The following is an 18,802-nucleotide window of genomic DNA, read 5'->3' on the forward strand; positions in this document are numbered from 1 at the left end:
GAAGTGATCACTACTGTACCTGCTATAAACGGGAATTTCTGAAGAAACGTCTATGAGGATATGGGTTGAGAAGGAGAAGAAGAAGGTGACCGTTGCTCTGAGAGGGTGAACTAGGTCATGAATAAATACAAGGGCGAATAGGTAAACTTCACTTCAATATTCAGGAAAACTAGAATTTTCTTATAAAAATATGACGGATAGTGATAAATAACTAGCTGATAGTATGACTGAACCCTGAAAGTACTCAGAATTGAAGCTCTGATCTAAATAAAAACTATCTTATTGCTACTATCAGATTTCTGCCACACCTCCACGAAAGTCCACTCCTTGAAAATTTCCAACTTGAACCTCCCACTAGTCTCTTCTTTTTTCTAGTCAACCCCATTTCCTTTAAGGAACTAACTATGTATTTATACTCTCAAAAAAGTTCACGATCTCCTCCTCCTTCTTTTATCTTCCTCGCTTCCCAGACACAACACTACTAACTATTCCACAAAAAACAGAGCTCGAGTTGAAATGCATAAGGGTTGTAGAAGGTTCCCTTGTGACATTCAACAGCACAACCCCATAACACATATCCAAAAAGGCAATTGATATATACCCACCCGGACACCAAAAAAGTGATGTGAGAGTTGTCATCGTGGGAGTGAGATATCGGAAGATATGCCCAAAAAGAGAGAAGATGACGCCAGTCAAGAAGAAAAAGAACAACTAGTGATTGGGTAGAAAACGAGACCTAATTTTAGGCTTCGCGTAACGATTCTTCTGTTTTTTCTGAGTATTCATTGAAGAATTGGACACGAAATCAGATAAGCTAGTTTTGCGAAAAAAAAGCTATGAATCGGAAAGTCGTTTCTGGAAGTCCCGAGATTTTTCCACGATTATCGAATTACTTCGGGAAGTTTGGTTTTCATTTTTATATGTAATAAGGAAATAAGAAAAACGAGTTTTTGGCCCATTGACCTTTTAAAATTCAACCAGGCGAATCAAAAGTTAGTTTCCTTTTGAGTGGGAGAGATGACTAACTGGACATCTTTTGGAGAGTTTCAAAAGTTTTTGAAACGATTCGTCATGTTGTTCATGTCAAGTAAACTTTAGTCACATTAGACTATTTGACGGATGTATCCAATGGTTACTCGTTACGTTTAGATTTTGGTTCGCGAAGTAGGTTGTTGCTTAGATAGATCAAGCTGGCTAATGTGGTTTCTTTCGTTCCGAACAGACGTCTTGAGGTCTGATTTCAGGAGACTCTGTCAGAGCCTAGACCCCCTGTCGATCAAGTTCGAACTCTCTTGAACATTGAATGGAAAAGGATCATTTCTGAGTACTGGTTTGAAGAGGTGGTGGAATTAAGATTATAAAATTTGATGGGATTCGTGCAACGTTGGTTAGCAATTCGTTACTAGTTCAAATAAATAACAATCCGGTAATTGTTGTAATCTTTTGAAGCAAGTGTATAGTAACCAAGACTGGATACACGAAAGTTTTCATATTAGCACCATCACCTCCTCTTTATGTAAACTGTTACTAAAGAATGGGTCCCCGGTCGTAGATATTTATGAACACTACAACCGCTATCCGGAAGTTCCGATCTACGGAGCTGACATGCTCAAATAAAAAGTAATGTCCTAGACAGATATATCTATCTCTGGCTACAAAATGAAGAGAAAAGGTCGCCGACATCGGCGAATGAACGAATGACTGCTCCAAAGCTGGCTTAACATCCTAGTATTAGTATCCTTCTATCCGCTCGTCCGGAACACTCGACCCCGCCCCTGTACTGCTAGCGGAGCTGTATATGATGGCTCATCCATCAAATTTCTGAATGCAGACACCGACGTGTTTTGAAAACGAGACGCACGAATTTTTAACTAATCGTCACTTGACTACCGATGTCTGTGGCGGCGAAGCCATTGATTACGACTAGAAGTGGGTGGTATTTGTGGAAATGCCAACGGAGGAGAAGAGAAGAAGACGGGCGGTGTAGTTATGCAGATACCATAACTCTAAATGTGAACACTGGGAAACAAGGAATAATTCAAAATAAAGAAATAGAAAAGAACCAAAGAATAGGAAACGAAAAGGAAGAAAGTGCATCGGACACAGAAAACAATTAAATAATAGTTGGAGGAAGGAACAATGACATGAAAATTGGATGAAGATGCAGGAGAATTGCAGAAAGACAATTGAAGATCGTGTTTGAAGATATAAGAAGAAAGTGGAAGAAGAAGAAGACATTTATGAGAGCAATTGAAAGATATGAAGTCATTTTCGAAAACTGACATCGACGGAAACGACACGTAAATTATGCGCATAAATGGGTCCGAAGTTGCGTGACCTCAGGTGCTCATGGGAAGAAAAAATGAAGGAATTCGAAATTGGAGTGAGTGAGAAATGTTGAGTGTACCCATGACTTTTGTCTCACTTTTTGACAAATGAGCCTAGAATTGGTGTTGATGATTGGTCATGATCATTTTGAGAGGTTTTGAAAAGTAAAGTTCATGGAGTCATCTAACGAACAATGAGAACAAAAGAAGGTTGAACGAGCAAAGAAAAAACGGAAGTTGTCTAAAAGGGCGTGGGAGAGGATTACGGTGATTTTTTTTCAAACAAAATTCGTCATAACTTCAAGTTTCTATATATAATCAGTAATTTTCCAGAAAATAATAGATCTGTTCAATGAACTGACCGTTTGATCTGATATGAGCAAAGGCTTGAATCATCAGATTTTAAAAGTAAAAATTCTAACTTGCTGGTATGTATGGTCATTTCCCCTTCATTTCTTGAACAAGTAGGACTAATACATGAAATGATGAACACATTTCTAGATTGAAATCTATTCGAATGATGTTAAGCCCCTGTAGAGCTGTTCCTAAAGCTCTTTCTAAGCAATCTTTATAGGAAATTGTTTTTTTTCGAAGAATCGAGAAAAATCTCATTTCAGGATAATACCACTAGTTCTCATCACGTGCAGTATGGCTCCGTTCAGAAAACACTGTGTCCTAGTATAACAGTTGTTCAAAAAGTCATGAACGAAAATCAAAAATCTAAAAATTCCATTTGATCTTAGAAAAACAACGACATCTATTCACTGCGATTTCAATTCTTCCCTTTTTATACAACCGGATTTGAAAGAAACGGATTTTGAAATTTTTATCATTTTGAAAGCAAAGTTCACATGATTTCTATAGTAATCTCTTTTTTCTTTTGTTTTTTGCATCATAACAATGACGCTTGTACTCAACAGAAGATGCTTCAACTTGATCCTTGAATCATCAAAAATCACAGAAACCGAAGGTATTACAGTAATCCGGGAACAGAATTTCAACTTCAAAGGGATACTTTTTTTTTCAAAAACATACATCATTTCGGTGTCATTTCTAAACTTAAACCTAGTCACGCAATACTGGGAATTCTTCTTTTCCTGGAATTTGAATAACTTTATATAGACAGGTAATGGGAAGAGAAGGGAAAAATATATAAAGATGAGAAACACTTGTGGAGACGTCATTTACGAGAAAGCCTTCTGAATTACAAATTGAGATGGAAGGTGAGACGTCATCAGATATAATGAAATGTTTGACTAGGTCACATTTCTTAAAAAAGGTTGGTCGAATGTAGAGGAGCAGGTGAGGGTGGAGGTATGTTTCAGCTGTAGGTGTAGAGGGTGGAAAATTGAATTTTTAGTCTTTTGAAAGTAATTTCAAGAACATTTTATTCGTGATGACAACACACCTAAATACTAACAGAGAGTATCAAAAAACATGTTCATTATATGTACACAATATAACATTTTGAGACAAAAATACCGATTGAGCAAGGGAGAAACAAGAACTAACAACAGGAAACTACACTCATCTAGTTCTTGAATTTACGAAGACGACGAGCACTTGGAGCAATTCCGGCTGCTTCGAAACCAGCGTTGCTGGCTACATTCTCAACAGCTCCGGAAACTTGGGAACCGAATGAAGATGGTTGTTGGGATCCGAAGGATTGTTGGGATCCGAAGGAGGATTGAGATCCGTAGTTGGATGGAATCTGGCTGTCAGCAACAGAATTGAATTGTCCTTGTTGCTGTTGTTGGAGTGGTTGATATCCAGAGTTTATTTGGTCTGGCTGAAATTGCACAATTGTCGTTTTGGCTATATGTGGACTGGCAAATCATAATCATGATTAAATCCAACCAGATTCTACGCATGGTTCAGATTCCAGCATTCTGCAGAGTGGTTTTTCATCACTTTCATATTTCATGTTATAAATCTTAAAATTCCCCACTGATATTTACTCACAGTGACCTCGACTCCTTGTTCAACCTGCCCGATGAATTGTTGCTGTGGTTGTTGCTGGTATCCCTGTAAACCATTTGTGTAAGAAAATGCGACATGTCAATTGAGATGAGATTATCGATGCCTTATATGTAGTGTAAAAATATGTTACCTGCGGGGCGGCGGGTTGTGAGACGTAGCCTTGTGGTGGGGGTTGAACGCTGAAAAAAAGAAATTGAGATAATAATGAAAGAATATTTGTTTAGTTTTAAAGAAAAGTTGTAATGTGATATTGTATAACAGAAGAAAGAAAGAAGAAGAATGTTGAATACGTTAGCTACAAAAACTGAAACATACAACTTATGAAGAGAAGACATTCTTCGTTTTCTGTTGTCATCCGTTTCAATTATTCTGAAATTATTGAGGTTAGTTGAACAAAACATGATTGAGTTTCAGATACATGACATCTCCATCGTCGTATTTGTCTTGTGGAGGTGGAATAACTGATCGAATTGGAGTTGAAACGGAGGATACTGTAGGAGTTGCTGGACCATGAGCGAAGTTATCCATTGGAGGAGCAGATTGTGTTGGATAATAAGGAGTTTGATACATTGGTGGAGTTGGTGGAGGTGGTGGTGGTGCAGATGGATAGTAACTGGGATTAGTGGAACATAAAGGATCAGAAGATTAGAACGAAAACTCACGGTTCAGATTGGATAATTCGTGGTGGGATTGGTCTTGAACGCATACTGAAATGGGGGACAAAGGGTTATATTATTGGTTAGATCGGAATTCACACATGAGTTATCAATGTTGATATTGTCAGATTGATGTTTTTGTCAGAGTACGACAAGTGTAAAAGGGGAAAAATAATGAACTTACTATGTTGGTGGTGCTGGCATTGGAACCTTGGCGTAGAGTGGAATCTGGAAAAAAAGTTGAGGGAAATGATCATCAGGGCGACAAAGCTTGTTCACAGTTCAAGACGCACACCAGTTTTCAGAAAAAATCGTTATCTGATATTTACTAGATGGCGCTCTTCCTTTTACTATTTTTTCGTTCATCTTATATACTTTTCGATTCACAGCCAATAACTCACTCTTTCATATCCAATAACTTGTGGTGGTGCATATGCCCAACTTGTTGCTCCTCCACCACAACATGGGGACTGCATCACTGGAGCTCCACAACATCCTCCACCAAACAGAAAGGCTGCGGCTTGTGGAAGAGCTACGAGGAGAAGCGAGAACGCTGTGAGGAATCGATGCATCTGGAGAAGAGATGATGAATATAAAATATAAAAGGTCAAGTAAGAAGAATAAGAAAAAATAAAGAATAAATGAAGTTCTCAAGTTCACATAAGCAAAGAAACAAAGGAGAGTGGGTGGTCTGAAAACTGTGAAGATTCGAGATTCAGAAGGAAAAAGAGAATTAAAAATGATCAACGTCAAATTGGCAAACATTCAAGAGAATATGCTTACGGGTTCCAGTCTCTTTTCTCCTTCTTCCTCTTCAGCTTCTTCACGTTGTAACCTTTATAAGGGGTTGTGAGTACCTGCCTTGAAAACGGGTTATCAATCTGCGCACTCTTCAATTTTAAATATATTTCTCATCTATTTCAACCATGCAAAAAGGTGTCGGTTTCACCTTTTTTCAGTTCGAGAAAATAGACAACGGGTCGGTTATCAATCATTGAGAAAGAAGGAGACAAAAGAAAGTTTTATTCATTCATTTTTTATTCATCGCTGTAGTTCATTCAGTGAGAAATATTGAATTTTTGGTGTGACATACAATTTTAAAAGAATTAAAGAAAGAAATAGATGATTCAAAATGGAAATTGAGGTTTAGCACAAGAAACAATTGAATTACAAAACTACATAATCAGCAGCTTCCCGTCGTTTAATTTTGATTCGAATTCCATTGTAAGGTCTCAGAATTAATTCTGGAATGGGTCGAAGATTCTCTTCTGTTTGTAGACTTTCCACTTCATATTTTCGGAAAAATCTTGACAAAACTGTTTTCTCTTCTAGAATTGCAAACTTCTGGCCGATACAATTTCTTGGTCCGGCAGAGAATGGAATGTATGCATATGGATCTCTTCCAGAGATTGTATCAATATCGAAATTGTCAGGGTTGAATGTATCTGGATCGGGATAAGCACGGGGGTCTCGGGCAGCTGCGATAGGGGAGATACAAGCGGCAAGGCCAGCAGGAAGCACTATCTTTTGGCCACTGGGGTGATCTGAAATTAAAAAAAATGCATTTGATCGTTTGATTCTCTTGATCTGATCAGTTTTACTGACAAAAGATTATCATACCATTTTTGTATAATCCCTTGATGTGAAAAGTTCATTCACTCAAACACTGAGATCAACTTTTAATTCTTCCCGATCAAGGTTCTTCTGACCAATAAAGATACAATTCTCTCGAGATCACCTAATCAAATCTCTCTCTTTTTTCAATTCAGATGTACATTTGGTTTTCTGCAGGTAGAAATGTGGGAGGGGCATGCCGTATGCCATTTCTTATCTGACCGTCGATCACCGAAATATCACGAAATCACCTGTCCTTCTCATACTGAGAGAACTTCGAACTTGTAAATAAACATAAAAATCTTTCTTCGAATTCAGGTCACTACGTCATAAAGGTTACTCACCAATCGTGACGTCTTCAGATAGACGACGTGCAATTAGAGGAACGGAGGGAAACATTCTCAATGATTCTTTGATGCACTTCTCCAAATAATGGCATTTCTTGATATCATCCATTGTTGGAGTCTGATCTGTAGCAAACCCGAAGACTTCATCCAACTCTTTGTGGAGTTTTTTCTGGCATTCTGGGTAGAATCCAAGCCAGAGAATAGTGAATCCAATACCACTGGAAGTTGTATCATGCCCTTCGAACATGAAAGTGTCGACTTCTTCTCTAATATCTTCATCCGAAAGAGTCCCTTTTTCTTTTTGAATTGTCAGGAGAAGATCCAAGAAAGCTTTTCTCTTTCTCTGACTTGCTTCATCCTCCTCTTTCAACAATTCTTTTCTTTCTTGAATCACCTGGAAATTTAATCAGAAAATACAAGAATCACACTCAGACAAGTTACCTTTCTCACAAAATCATTCGTCAGTTTTACATTTCGATCGAATTCGAATCCTAATCCAGTCAAATACCAAATCGGTTTTATCCAAAGCCATGGAAACTTCATATGATTCCAGACGACTTCTGAGATTCTTTTCACAGCATGAACGTATTCATTGTTGTGGCCGAGTTGGGCATTCACTTGGATTCCCATCGCGGTTTCTGGAAAGTTCGAAAGAATTTTTTAAATACTGTTAATTGAGTCAGTTGAATTCAAAAATACACTTCTAAAAATTAAAAACGAACCACAAATGATATCCAGAGTGCATCTTTTAAAATATGGGAATCCATCAAAGAAGTCTCCATCAACATGAGCTTCGACTGCTTCGACAAGAACATCTGCATGACGAGCAAAGATTGGAAAGTAGTCTTGAATGATACTGAAATGGAATGTCGGTGTGAGCATCTTCCTTCTATGGAACCATTTCTCATGAGTACTTGTCAACAGTCCTGTTCCAATCCATTCACTCATTTTGTCGTATTGACTTGGTTTTGAGATATTTGTGTTACTTTCGAGGACTGGCTGAAATTAAAAACCAATTTGTTGAGTTTCAGAGTTTTCGAGACTTACTCTGATACACTCTGAAATTCCTAGAAAAACGATTGGAACTGGGCCAATCCAAAGGAGCATAATCCCATCGACCTCGTTGTTTTTTGCAGCGATTTCCCCGTATTTTGCACGACCGAACATGTATTTCTGAGCCCAATGCTCCATTTGGAATGTGAAATCATATGGATGCCATTTGAATAAGTGAGCTGACCCGATCAATGGAAGAGATGGAGGTCCATTTACCATCTGAAATTAAAATTCATGATGACAAAGGACTGGAGAGAGCTAGAAGTTCAAGACTCAAATAGTCAGATTGAAACAACTTACACTGAGATTCTGTGCACATTTTCTGTTAATTCTCCATAATTCCAAAATCTGTTGTAAATTAACAATAAACAAATAGACGGCATATCCGATAACAATGCTGAGAACGATTATCATTGTACTGAAAATTGAAATTGAGAAAAGAAGGAAGTTGTGATGAGATGGAAGAATGAAAAAGTGTACTAATCGTTTCTTCCATTCAACAAAAAATTAGAAAAAGAGACATTAAAAAAGATACGAAATTAAAGGAGAACGAGTATCCGTAAGTTGTAAAACATGAAACCTGTTAGGTACATTGGTCAGTTGAAAGTCGAATCATCAGAAAAAAAAACATTTTTTACCTACAAGAAAATATGAAGATTTGTTTCTATTTGTCACGAGGAAGAGAAAACACTTGATCAACAGACATAGACAAATGATAATAGAGATAGAGAGGTAACAGTTCTTCAGCGAATTTGATTCATTCGCAGAAAACGAAAAGAAAATGAAAAAGTGTTGAAAGGGGAGGGGTACAACATTGAGGTGTAGTAATCCTTTCTTTCTTTTCAGATTTATTATCAATACTCTCATTTTACAGTTAGAATCAGAATGTAGCATCTGATGATACCTTTTGACATCGTTTGTTTCTTTCTTTCACTTTGATTCTATCACAATCTCTATCAGTCAATATTTATGTTTTTATTTACAACCATAAACTACAACGGTCTTCTATTCTTCAGAATCATTTTCACTCCATCATACGGGCGTAGTATCAGTTCGAGAACTGCACGTCCATCTGGTCAATGCAACAACACTACGCACTTCGAAACGACGGAAAATCCAGGATAATACAGTTTTATGTTCTAGAATCGCAAACTTCTTACCAATGCAACTACCAGAAATATCTGAAATGTGTATTCTTCGAATTATTTTGATTTAACTGGTCTAGATTTTTGTATTGAATTCCAACGCGTGAACAACTCCATTATCTCATACACCGTTGGACGAACAAGATCAAAAGATCTTGAAGTTCCACAAACAGTTAAGTTGATGAGACTAAACATCTTAATATGAGTCACCAGAATTGTCGTAGTATTTTTCTGAATTTTGAATTTTACAAAAACTTTAATCCCTCATTTCAGATTTGCTTAATGTTGCGAATTAGACAAAGATCCCAAACCTTGTAAAGGGGATTGAAATCAGCATCTCTAGAGCTTTTTTGAAGATCCAGAACCTTGTTATTTCAAGACAATCTTCCCGCTTTCTCGTATTTTCACTAAACTTATATTTTCAGATTCTCTCTTATTTCAGATTCTCTCTTAATACGTCTCAAGACAAATCAGTTGTTTGATATCTTCTCCAAAAACGGAATCACACTCTTCGTGAACTCTCTTCTGATATTCTGCATATTGTCATCTCGAATATCTTTATTACTCAGGTTATTTTCTTTCTGCATTTTCAACAGAAAATCCAAAAATACCATTAGTGTTTTATTTGTTTTCTCGAGGAAGAGACTCTTATCGAATTCCATTTCCAGTGAGATGACCACCTTCAAAAATCCATACTTGTCACGGGCCGGGCCAAAATCAGGAAAAATCTCGGCCCGGCCCGGCCCGCTCGGCCCGTTTTGAAACATTTTTTCAAAACATTTTGAGTTTTTGAACTTTTTTTGGAAATTTTTTGAAATTTTTGAAAAAAGTATAGTTTTCGAATAAACATTTAAAATTGAATCAAAATGTGAATATTTAATGATAATTTAAGCATTTTTACTGTTTTTTTTTCGAAAAATTTCAAAAAAAAATTGGTAAAAATGGGTACCCATTTTTGAATCCGGGCCGCCGGGCCGGGCCGGGCCGACGGGCCGAGCCGGGCCGGCCCGATTTTTGACAAGTATGCAAAAATCAGATTTGTTCACTTGGTCTTTCTTTTTTTCCGATTGAACGGGTTTGATGTTTATTGCACATGTAGGGAAGAGAAGGTTGTACTGTTGCACAGGGTCTCGGGATGAGTAGTGAAAATAAACGCGCTCCGCTGAAATCAGCTAAAATTTTAGCGCGAAATTCAAAATAAATTTTTATTTTAAAATTTTAATTATTTATTTAAAAGAATTGTTCTTGAAAATATGCGAGACAGTCGAAAAACTGGCCAAAAATGCGCAAAAACGGACATAAATCCGCTCAAGAAGTGGTCGATTAAGCTGCGTATCAAAATGCAATGCTTAAGGTCGAATTGAAAAAAATTAAAATTTGAATTTGCCGCCAATGTCTAGTGGAGCGCATACGATTTCACTACTCACCCCTAGACCCTGTGCTGTTGTAGTCTCGACTAATTGGTAACTGGTTACCACAGAATGTATGTACTTTGGTTTGAAATGATAAACATGATAAGAAATCAAAAGAATATTGTAAGGATATCAGGGATTTTCTCACCTTCCTTGTAAAATCATTCGTCTCACTTGAAGAGTCGAACTCGAACCCTGAACCAGTCAAACACCAGATGACACGGAAATCTCTAAAAATTTTAGATAATTTCAGATATTCTTCCAACTGCATCTTTATGAGTTGTTATTTTAATCTTAAAACTGATATCATAATGATAAATGACCACATATGATATCCAAAGCACATTATTTATAGTTGGAAAGATGATGGCAATATCACTATTTTTGGCTCTTCGATTCAAAAGTTGGACTGCAATGAGTCGATAAAAAATTAATATCTTTGAAGAGCATTGAGATAAAATGTAGGTGTGAACATCTTACGGTGCGGTTTCCATTTCTCATTCGTACTGAATTCAACAGGTTCAATGAAAGGAAAAGTGAGAACTATGAAAAGAAGAACAAGTTACGAGCACGTTGGTATCCAAAAATATTCAACTGTACACAACAACTACCTTCTGGAAATAAAAACTTCAACAGTTTAAAAGAGTCAAACTTTCAGAGATTCAAGCGTAAACAATCGTTTTTTTCGCCACACGGCTCATGGCTTCGACATAACACAGTACTTGGAGTGTTTCTTGACCGTTCTAGAGCGTTCTGGTTCTTCTCGAGCATAAAATTTTTCCCTCGCACATTTCCCAGGTTGATATATCTAACAAAACACTTTCTTCATATTACGAAAAATTTCGAAACCTTTGTTATTCTATTTGAATTGGTAATGCGTCCAGTCCCGTGATTTTCTGATAATTTCAATTTCTCGCATATCCGATTGTTGGCAAACTTCTTTCGACGTTTCTCGCAGAGTCGTCTAATAGTTCAGTACTCAGCTTCCACCACTACCTCAAAATGTGAGAAAAAGCAAAACAAGAACATTTTAATAATTTCAATCATACATGTATAACGAAAAAGGGCAAAACGAAGTGAAACAAAACAATGAGAATTAACAATGGACTAAGAAGTAACAACGTTCAAAGGAATGAGTGATCAGATACTGAGTTGATTCTCTTGGCGACATGAGCGACCTGAGCGAAATCTGCATCACTGAAGACACTCTTGTTCTTTTCCTTCTTCTTTTGACCAGGAAGCAGACGACGTGGTTCTTTCACTCCTGAAAGTTTCATTCAGATGCAAAATGGATCAAGGAAATGTAGTGATGATGTCTTCTAGGGAACCAACTTACTTTGGTAAACATCTTTAAAATTTTATTTCGAACGGTTAGATACACGTTCGGAAGAAATCAAAAAAATTTTGTCGAAATATCCTGCGGATAATAAAAGTCAGTTCTCTGTTGGATGACCAAAATGTCGAACATCATGTCTCGGATCTATTCACCATCTGTAGTTTTGCACCTTTGAAAAAAACATACCGATAACTTTTTTCTTTTCTTTCCGAAGGTTCTTCAAGTCTGTTTTTGTTTTCAAGTGTGCCGCAACGAGAACTCGCCCTTTCTTTGAATCCAGGCGACGGCCTTCTTGATATTTCATGTATCTAAAATTGTAACAATTATTAAACATTGTAGACGAAAAGTACTCACTTCAAGTTTCTTTTCTTAAGATCCTTTGGCTTGAACGAACGCGCTTGATCGATAAGAGAAAATCCTTGTGATGCCAACCGATCATCAATGTAATCGGATCCTTTCGATGTGCTAGGCTTCTGAACAATGTAGCTTTCCTCTGCCGACAGTTGCACTTGTCCTTTTGAAGCCGCATTCAGAATGTTCTTCACATTATCCCTCCTTGCTGCACTTTTACATTTTTTCTTCTTTCCAATTTCCGTGATACCGTCTTCCCTTTCAATTGATGTCAGGAACTTTTGCAACAGCTCTTCTGACATTCTAAAACCGAAAATAGGACCGACATGTAATGTAACAACAAAATGTAACTAGAATCTTGCGAATAAACGCGGATGCTTTATTTCAGTGTGATCACGCTTTTCAAAAAATTAACAATTTATTGGAAAGAGAAACAACAACGCTGATGTTTAGGAGTTGGAGTTTGGTCCACGCTTCTTTCCTGGTCCGGAGGCAACGTTGACGTAGCGACGAGTGTATTGAATACGACGGAATGCACGTCCGCGCTTCTTCTTCTTCTTGTCTTGCTTGTCAACCTTTGGGGTCTGAGCACGAACCTTTCCGGCACGAGCGAGGGATCCGTGGACCTTTCCTGAAAAAGTTATTTTTGTGGTTCAATCGAATTATATTACAAGGGTCCACCAGGAATAGCTGGATAGTAACTTCATGTTCACTCCGAACACCTTTATGGCTTCATTTCATATAAAGTTACCAAGCCAGTGGTGAAAACAAGACATTATGCTTATTAGCACCCCAATTCAAGCTAGTGGTTATCTTGAGATGTAAAACAAACGAACCTCCAAGAAGTCTTCCGTTGACGGAAAGGGTGGAGAGGTTATCAATTTGGCATTCTCCGAGAGTGAGTCCCTCGTCGAGGATCTTGGATCCGTAGGAGATGGAGAATTCTTCTCCGGCTCCGATTGCTCCCTGAAAATTACGTCTTGTTTGGATGATTTCGAAATATTGAAAAATTAACAATCGAACGATACTTACCTTGATTGCGGAGAGGGTGGTGGAAGCGTCCACGTCGAGCGTGTGCGTAGTGTTGTCAAGGCCAAGAAGGAAGATCTGCATCCTGAAAACGAAGAAAAATCGATAAGTTCATCAAAATTCAAGGAAAATCACGAGGAAAAGCCAGTTAATAATTAAACAGAAAATAAAATATTCCTTTTTAACGAAATAGTTTCAAAATTTGTGAAAAATTCACAGAAATTCGACAAAAAAACGAAAAGAAAAGCGATATACGCGAGAAAAAATGTCGGCAGCGGCTGCCACATGCATTAACGTTGAATACTCAGCCAAGTACGCAGCGAATACGCGGGTCTCGCCACGAAGAGCCGTTTTCCCCTCTCTACTTTTGCCCCTCTTGCCGGTTTTTTCTCAATCCTAAAATTTTTTCGCCAATTTTTCATCGTTTTCTTGGAGAAATTTTGCGCTTTTTTCGTTACATTTTAAGAAAAATGACGCTTCATCCGATTTCCATGCTTTTTCAGTGTTTTCGTCCATTTTCATCGTATCTGCGCTCATTTCTTGAAAATTTAGTAAAAATAGTTCCCATTTTTCAGGTAATGTCTGCCTTGAAGAAGTCGTTCATCAAGCGCAAGCTCGCTAAGAAGCAGAAGCAAAATCGCCCAATGCCACAGTGGGTCCGCATGAAGACCGGAAACACCGTAAGTTAAATTAAAAATTAGATTCCGTTCAACTTCTTGCCCCTTGTAATGATATTAAACTAGTTTACTCTTTCTGAACATTAAAAATAACATTACATTTATTTTCAGATGAAGTACAACGCCAAGAGACGTCACTGGAGACGCACCAAGCTGAAGCTCTAAGCTGCTGATCGGTCAACGGAACTTCCCGACGCCCTTCGCCTTTACTGTTGTTTATTTTTCAATAAAGCTCTTTATTGAAAAGACATCGATTTGATTACAATTATTAAAATATACAATGGAAGAATTAAAGTAAGAAATATTATCTCCTCCTTCTAACTTTATCGGATTGTCGGAAGGCGATGCAGGTTGTAAGCCCTTTCGTTGTTTCGCAATACAGATTTGAAGTAAAAATATAGGAAAAGTGCCCTCGGGAACAGATAACGTCAACGTTTCCTCCGAATTTTCCTTCAGCGGCGATGTTGATGTTTCTTTTTGATTCGGCTGAGCTGTCGGTAATGTGCTGTAATTGAAAAATACCGATGCTAAACTAATGGTGAGAAGAACCTACTTCAAGCATGAGTTTTCTTAAAACTGAACTGCTACACTTGTTTTTATCAAAGTTGTCTTCTTCAGCTGCACCATTCAGATTATCTGAAGAAATTGTTGTAGTTTCAACATTACCATCACGATGGACATGAACAGTTGGCTCAGCGGGCGCTCTACGAATTTCTTTCGACTTGTATAATTCTACATCACTATTTCCCGTCATCTCCGAAACAGTCAGATCCTCATCGTTTTCTTTCGGGAAATAATCAGTATTCGTACTTCCGTCAGCGACGACCAACTGCTGTGCCGGACTATCGCTACTTTCACCCAAATTATGTAGAACGTCGAAGATTGAGTATTGAGGTTGTGGCTGGATTGGAACTCCGAATGCAGCAGCTCTCTGTGGGGATAAGAAAACAAGTTCAATTAATCTGGCTGATTATGCAATGATGTGATAGAGATAGTGGATTGGATAAAAAAGTAATTGGCTAGTAATGTAATCTAACTAGTTCTAGGAAAGAACATCTCGAGGGAACAATGGAAATAATAAAATCAACCTACCAAATCAAGTTCATCGGGAACTGTATAAACCCGTGGTGCCTGTGGAGTATTTTGGGGGATCGGCTGATCGAATGACATAGTCTTGGCTCCTCTAGCAACAGCTCTGCCGCCTCCAGAGCATCCCGAAGGTGGTGGAGGAGGAGGACATACGGGTGCTCGTGAGCAACCACAAGCTCCACCTCCGCCTGCTGCTCCAAAGAAGAATCCTTCTACATCAAATATCAGAATAGAAATTAGAACAGTGACCACAAGTGTGAATGAGTGTTTCATTTTTTAGGTGAAGTGTATGTTGTCCTCTTTCTCGACAAGAAGAAACTGTGTGCGGCGGTGACACAATAAGAGAGAGGGAAATAGAGGGAATCCAGAAAAAGAAAAATGCATCCGAGACACTCATCCACAACACGAATCACGTAAGAGAAAAGACCGCCCTTTCACCACCACGACGAGATGAAACTCGCTTCTGCTTCTTCCTGTGTCGTCGTTTTCTCCAATGGCAGGCATCATCAGTTGGAGAGGGTATCAATCATGTATGTCTTGACGATTCCTTTCTCGACATGGCGGCTTGCATTTATTTCGAGATGAAATTCGCGAAAGAATCATCGGGTGAAAAGAGAATGAGAGATATCTCTGATCTGCGCAATATACACACGTTTTTTGGTGTGGATCCATGAATTTGTGACGCGCGTCGAGATTAGCATTTCAACAGGTCTTGTTCCCTCTCGGTGTCAGATGATTTTCGATTATCTAGATCAAAATATTTTCCTCGTTTCCTTGTCTTTTCGTGGACTGATCTGTGTGAGCTGGCAACTTTCAGAATAACTTGGAATCGTTGCCTCATGGCTTCCTAGTCAAGTGTAAGCTTGACATTTCCAAAATCTGATCACAAAAACTTATTTAATTGGTTTCGAAAATATTAATTCATGGTTTATTGAAAGTTTATTTTAAAAGAACAGACATGGCTTTATCAGATGAGATACTTTAAAAAATACCAGTATTGAAGTCGTTCGATTAATGAATATGAATTGATATGAAGTGTTTTCTGACTCGTAACTAAAAATTGACAGGTTTCTCATTAATTGTTGGTGGAAAGGTGTTTGCATCTACAGTACTACAACCAAGGTAATATCACGCTTCCATTTTCTACGAAACCCCAATCGTTTCCAGCCAACCGATAATGAGAAAGATTTTAATGAACATATAAATTAATAAATGAGAGAAAGGATCAATTGAGTACTAAATATCACATGCTTTTGAATAACTTGGCTTGTACAACAAATTATGTGAACTACTCAAACGAGAAGATGATGTCCCTCTTATTGTGATTATCGATTCTGTAAATATTGAATTGAGATTGATTTCGAATCTTGAGCATTCTTACCTTTATATCTAGTTGTCATTGAACGATTCGGTGTCACTTCAGTATCATAAACATTGAATTTTGACATACTGGCGAACCACCGGATACCTGGCAGTGTTCGTGCTTGATTCCGGAATCTGGAACATATAAATTTGAAATATTTTGAATTTCAATAGATGAAAGTTACCTTGTAGAATATTTGTAATAGAAAATGAATGCACATGACGAATTGACAACTACTAATACATTATTTATATCATTCAAGAAATATCCGAATGGACTCGAGAATATTTCTTCGTAATAAATTTCAGTGATGTTTAGGATGAAGGAGAAGATGTAGCAGACGAGGAACACTGAAAATTTATGAAAATTAGCGGTATGGATAGAACGCATGTGGGTTACCTATAACAACCATAATCATCATTTTTGCAGTTGAATGCTCCCGTTTTACACTGGCAACCAGTTCTCGCCGTTGCTCAGATGCTTCGATTATAGTTCGGGCTACCTGAAAGCATTAAAATTCAGAGTTCTTCCCATCTTTAGAAGAGTCAACTTACTTGAATATTCAGAACACAAAGCATGACGAGTGGAAATGCAAATTGCGAAACCATCGTCGCCACATTCTGATACCAAAGAAGAAAATAGGGATTCGATCGGAGCATCGGTTTAACCATTTGTTCGACAGTTCTGTTCTCTGGGGCTACATCGAAATTGATTGTGTATTCCCAGAATCGAACTGCATTATATGCCGAACTGAACAGTACCACAACTCCTACAGTAACCAGTGCTCGGTTTTTGGTACAGTAAGTGTTGACCATGAATGGATGACATACAGCAAGGTATCGATCAATTGTGATAGATACCAGCAGCCATACGGACATTGATTGGAACATGATAGTCACTGGATACAAATAAACCATTATCATTGCAGTGACCTCTGGAGGTATCCATTGTTGTAATTGAGTACTTGCGAATACTGGAATCGCAAGAAGACATACACTGAGATCAGTGGCTGAAAGAGCGGAGAGCAACACGTTGATGCTCTTCTTTCGGAATGTCTTTCGGGTGTAGATGTATAGAGAAAGGAAGTTGGTCACAATACCAACAAAACACATCATTGTCATCACAGTGACCATTACCCGAGAGAGTAAGTCCAACATTTTCAACGAGTTCTTGAGATCTTTGGATTCTTCTCAGGAGTGCATCTGGGATAACTGAAATAATATTGTGTTTTATTATTAGTTTGAGTTCTGAGAATTCTCCCAATTTGATGAGAAGCATTCCACAAGAAGAGAAAAATGAGGAGAATAAGAAAATAAACATTTCGAATAAGGAAGTAGAAGAAGGAGGGATAGTAGTGAGAACTAGTAGACCGATTGAGCTGTTTTTTGAAAATTAAAAATTTTGAGTTCAGTCGAGGAATACAACGAAATGAGATCAAATCATTTGTGTTTCTGCAGAGTGCAAAAACATCATTGTCTTCCATGTCGGCATAGAGACTTCTCTTCAACAAGAAAACGATGACCTTTGATTTATAAGCGATGCTTTTTTACCCACTAACCTTATTTTCAGAAATAATAACTCTTCTATGCAGCTTCTTCCTTCCAACTGACTTTCAATAATTCATTTCGTTTACTTTCATCCGTCAGTGCACTTCCTGGTGGTCCCCTATCTTCATTTACGTAATGGTTTTATTTTAGAAGTTAGAACTTTCAAAAAATAAGGAGACAGTAAATAGAAAGTTCGAGAGAGAAAGTGTAACTGTCAAAAACTTGAGATTCATGTGATATGGAACTGATTTGATAAAAAAGATAATCAAGGTCAGCCAAGTTCTAAATCAATCTTTCTCACATGACCGTTCAGTTTTTCGTCAGCTGAACTTTGAAGTTCTCAGAATTATCTCACAAGATCAGCTAATATATTTTTTACAAATATCTTTCAATTAACCACATACGCCCTCTCAGGAAATTAAAAAAGATAAAAAGTACTGTAAACAATTTATTCGAAAGTTCGCTTCACCACGAAACAGATCTCATCTCAGCGATAGTACACTGTTCCTTTGCTTCTGTTCTTTTTCTTATTTTCCATAAAAACTGAATTGTCCACTTCTAAATGTCGTTAGTCGCCTAGCATGCAGGTCACAACTGGATATTTTTTGTAGTGGCAACGGACAAAAAAAAAGAACAGAAAGAACAATCTACACTTGGAATGAAAAAAACTCCTACTAAAAGAAATCTTCTTTTTGCTGATTAATCGTGTCCGGTACACGGAAAAGGGATAGAAAAAAGGAGAAAAAACAGCAAGAAGTCTTCGAGAAACAGAAGGAAAGAACGAAGAGCAAAAAGTGAGAGGAAGGAGAAAAAAGGAGAAGATTCAGATAAAAAAGGAGGAACGAACACGTTATGAGGGCAATTATGGGTCTCGGA

General features: G+C 37.7%; 6 protein-coding genes across 6 annotated transcripts; all 6 read right to left on the minus strand.

Annotated features, from left to right (window-relative positions):
* Positions 1-3,858: 3,858 nt before the first annotated feature.
* Positions 3,859-5,535, minus strand: GCK72_019384 (uncharacterized protein; the record flags this gene model as incomplete). Its single annotated transcript, XM_053733000.1, has 8 exons — positions 3,859-4,116; positions 4,290-4,352; positions 4,438-4,486; positions 4,623-4,676; positions 4,726-4,920; positions 4,970-5,014; positions 5,148-5,191; positions 5,365-5,535. 8 exons carry the CDS (start codon positions 5,533-5,535, stop codon positions 3,859-3,861), a joined length of 879 nt encoding a protein of 292 aa, XP_053581913.1.
* Positions 5,536-6,130: 595 nt separating this feature from the next.
* Positions 6,131-8,391, minus strand: GCK72_019385 (uncharacterized protein; the record flags this gene model as incomplete). Its single annotated transcript, XM_003115744.2, has 6 exons — positions 6,131-6,507; positions 6,922-7,318; positions 7,366-7,562; positions 7,647-7,923; positions 7,972-8,196; positions 8,278-8,391. 6 exons carry the CDS (start codon positions 8,389-8,391, stop codon positions 6,131-6,133), a joined length of 1,587 nt encoding a protein of 528 aa, XP_003115792.2.
* Positions 8,392-11,658: 3,267 nt separating this feature from the next.
* Positions 11,659-12,523, minus strand: GCK72_019386 (uncharacterized protein; the record flags this gene model as incomplete). The annotated part of the gene is made up of 3 exons (XM_003115587.2): positions 11,659-11,798; positions 12,057-12,178; positions 12,225-12,523. The coding sequence occupies 3 exons, from the start codon at positions 12,521-12,523 to the stop codon at positions 11,659-11,661; spliced, it is 561 nt and encodes a 186-aa protein (XP_003115635.2).
* Positions 12,524-12,670: 147 nt separating this feature from the next.
* On the minus strand, positions 12,671-13,334 carry GCK72_019387 (uncharacterized protein; the record flags this gene model as incomplete). The annotated part of the gene is made up of 3 exons (XM_003115362.1): positions 12,671-12,852; positions 13,058-13,187; positions 13,254-13,334. The coding sequence occupies 3 exons, from the start codon at positions 13,332-13,334 to the stop codon at positions 12,671-12,673; spliced, it is 393 nt and encodes a 130-aa protein (XP_003115410.1).
* An 897-nt stretch (positions 13,335-14,231) lies between these two features.
* Positions 14,232-15,289, minus strand: GCK72_019388 (uncharacterized protein; the record flags this gene model as incomplete). Its single annotated transcript, XM_003115722.2, has 3 exons — positions 14,232-14,432; positions 14,481-14,858; positions 15,020-15,289. The coding sequence occupies 3 exons, from the start codon at positions 15,287-15,289 to the stop codon at positions 14,232-14,234; spliced, it is 849 nt and encodes a 282-aa protein (XP_003115770.1).
* Positions 15,290-16,252: 963 nt separating this feature from the next.
* On the minus strand, positions 16,253-17,536 carry GCK72_019389 (uncharacterized protein; the record flags this gene model as incomplete). The annotated part of the gene is made up of 5 exons (XM_003115430.2): positions 16,253-16,350; positions 16,398-16,513; positions 16,564-16,729; positions 16,779-16,881; positions 16,934-17,536. The coding sequence occupies 5 exons, from the start codon at positions 17,534-17,536 to the stop codon at positions 16,253-16,255; spliced, it is 1,086 nt and encodes a 361-aa protein (XP_003115478.2).
* Between the last annotated feature and the right edge of the window lie 1,266 nt (positions 17,537-18,802).

This window comes from Caenorhabditis remanei, chromosome V (assembly GCF_010183535.1).
Source record: "Caenorhabditis remanei strain PX506 chromosome V, whole genome shotgun sequence".
NCBI classification, from domain to species: Eukaryota; Metazoa; Nematoda; class Chromadorea; order Rhabditida; family Rhabditidae; genus Caenorhabditis; species Caenorhabditis remanei.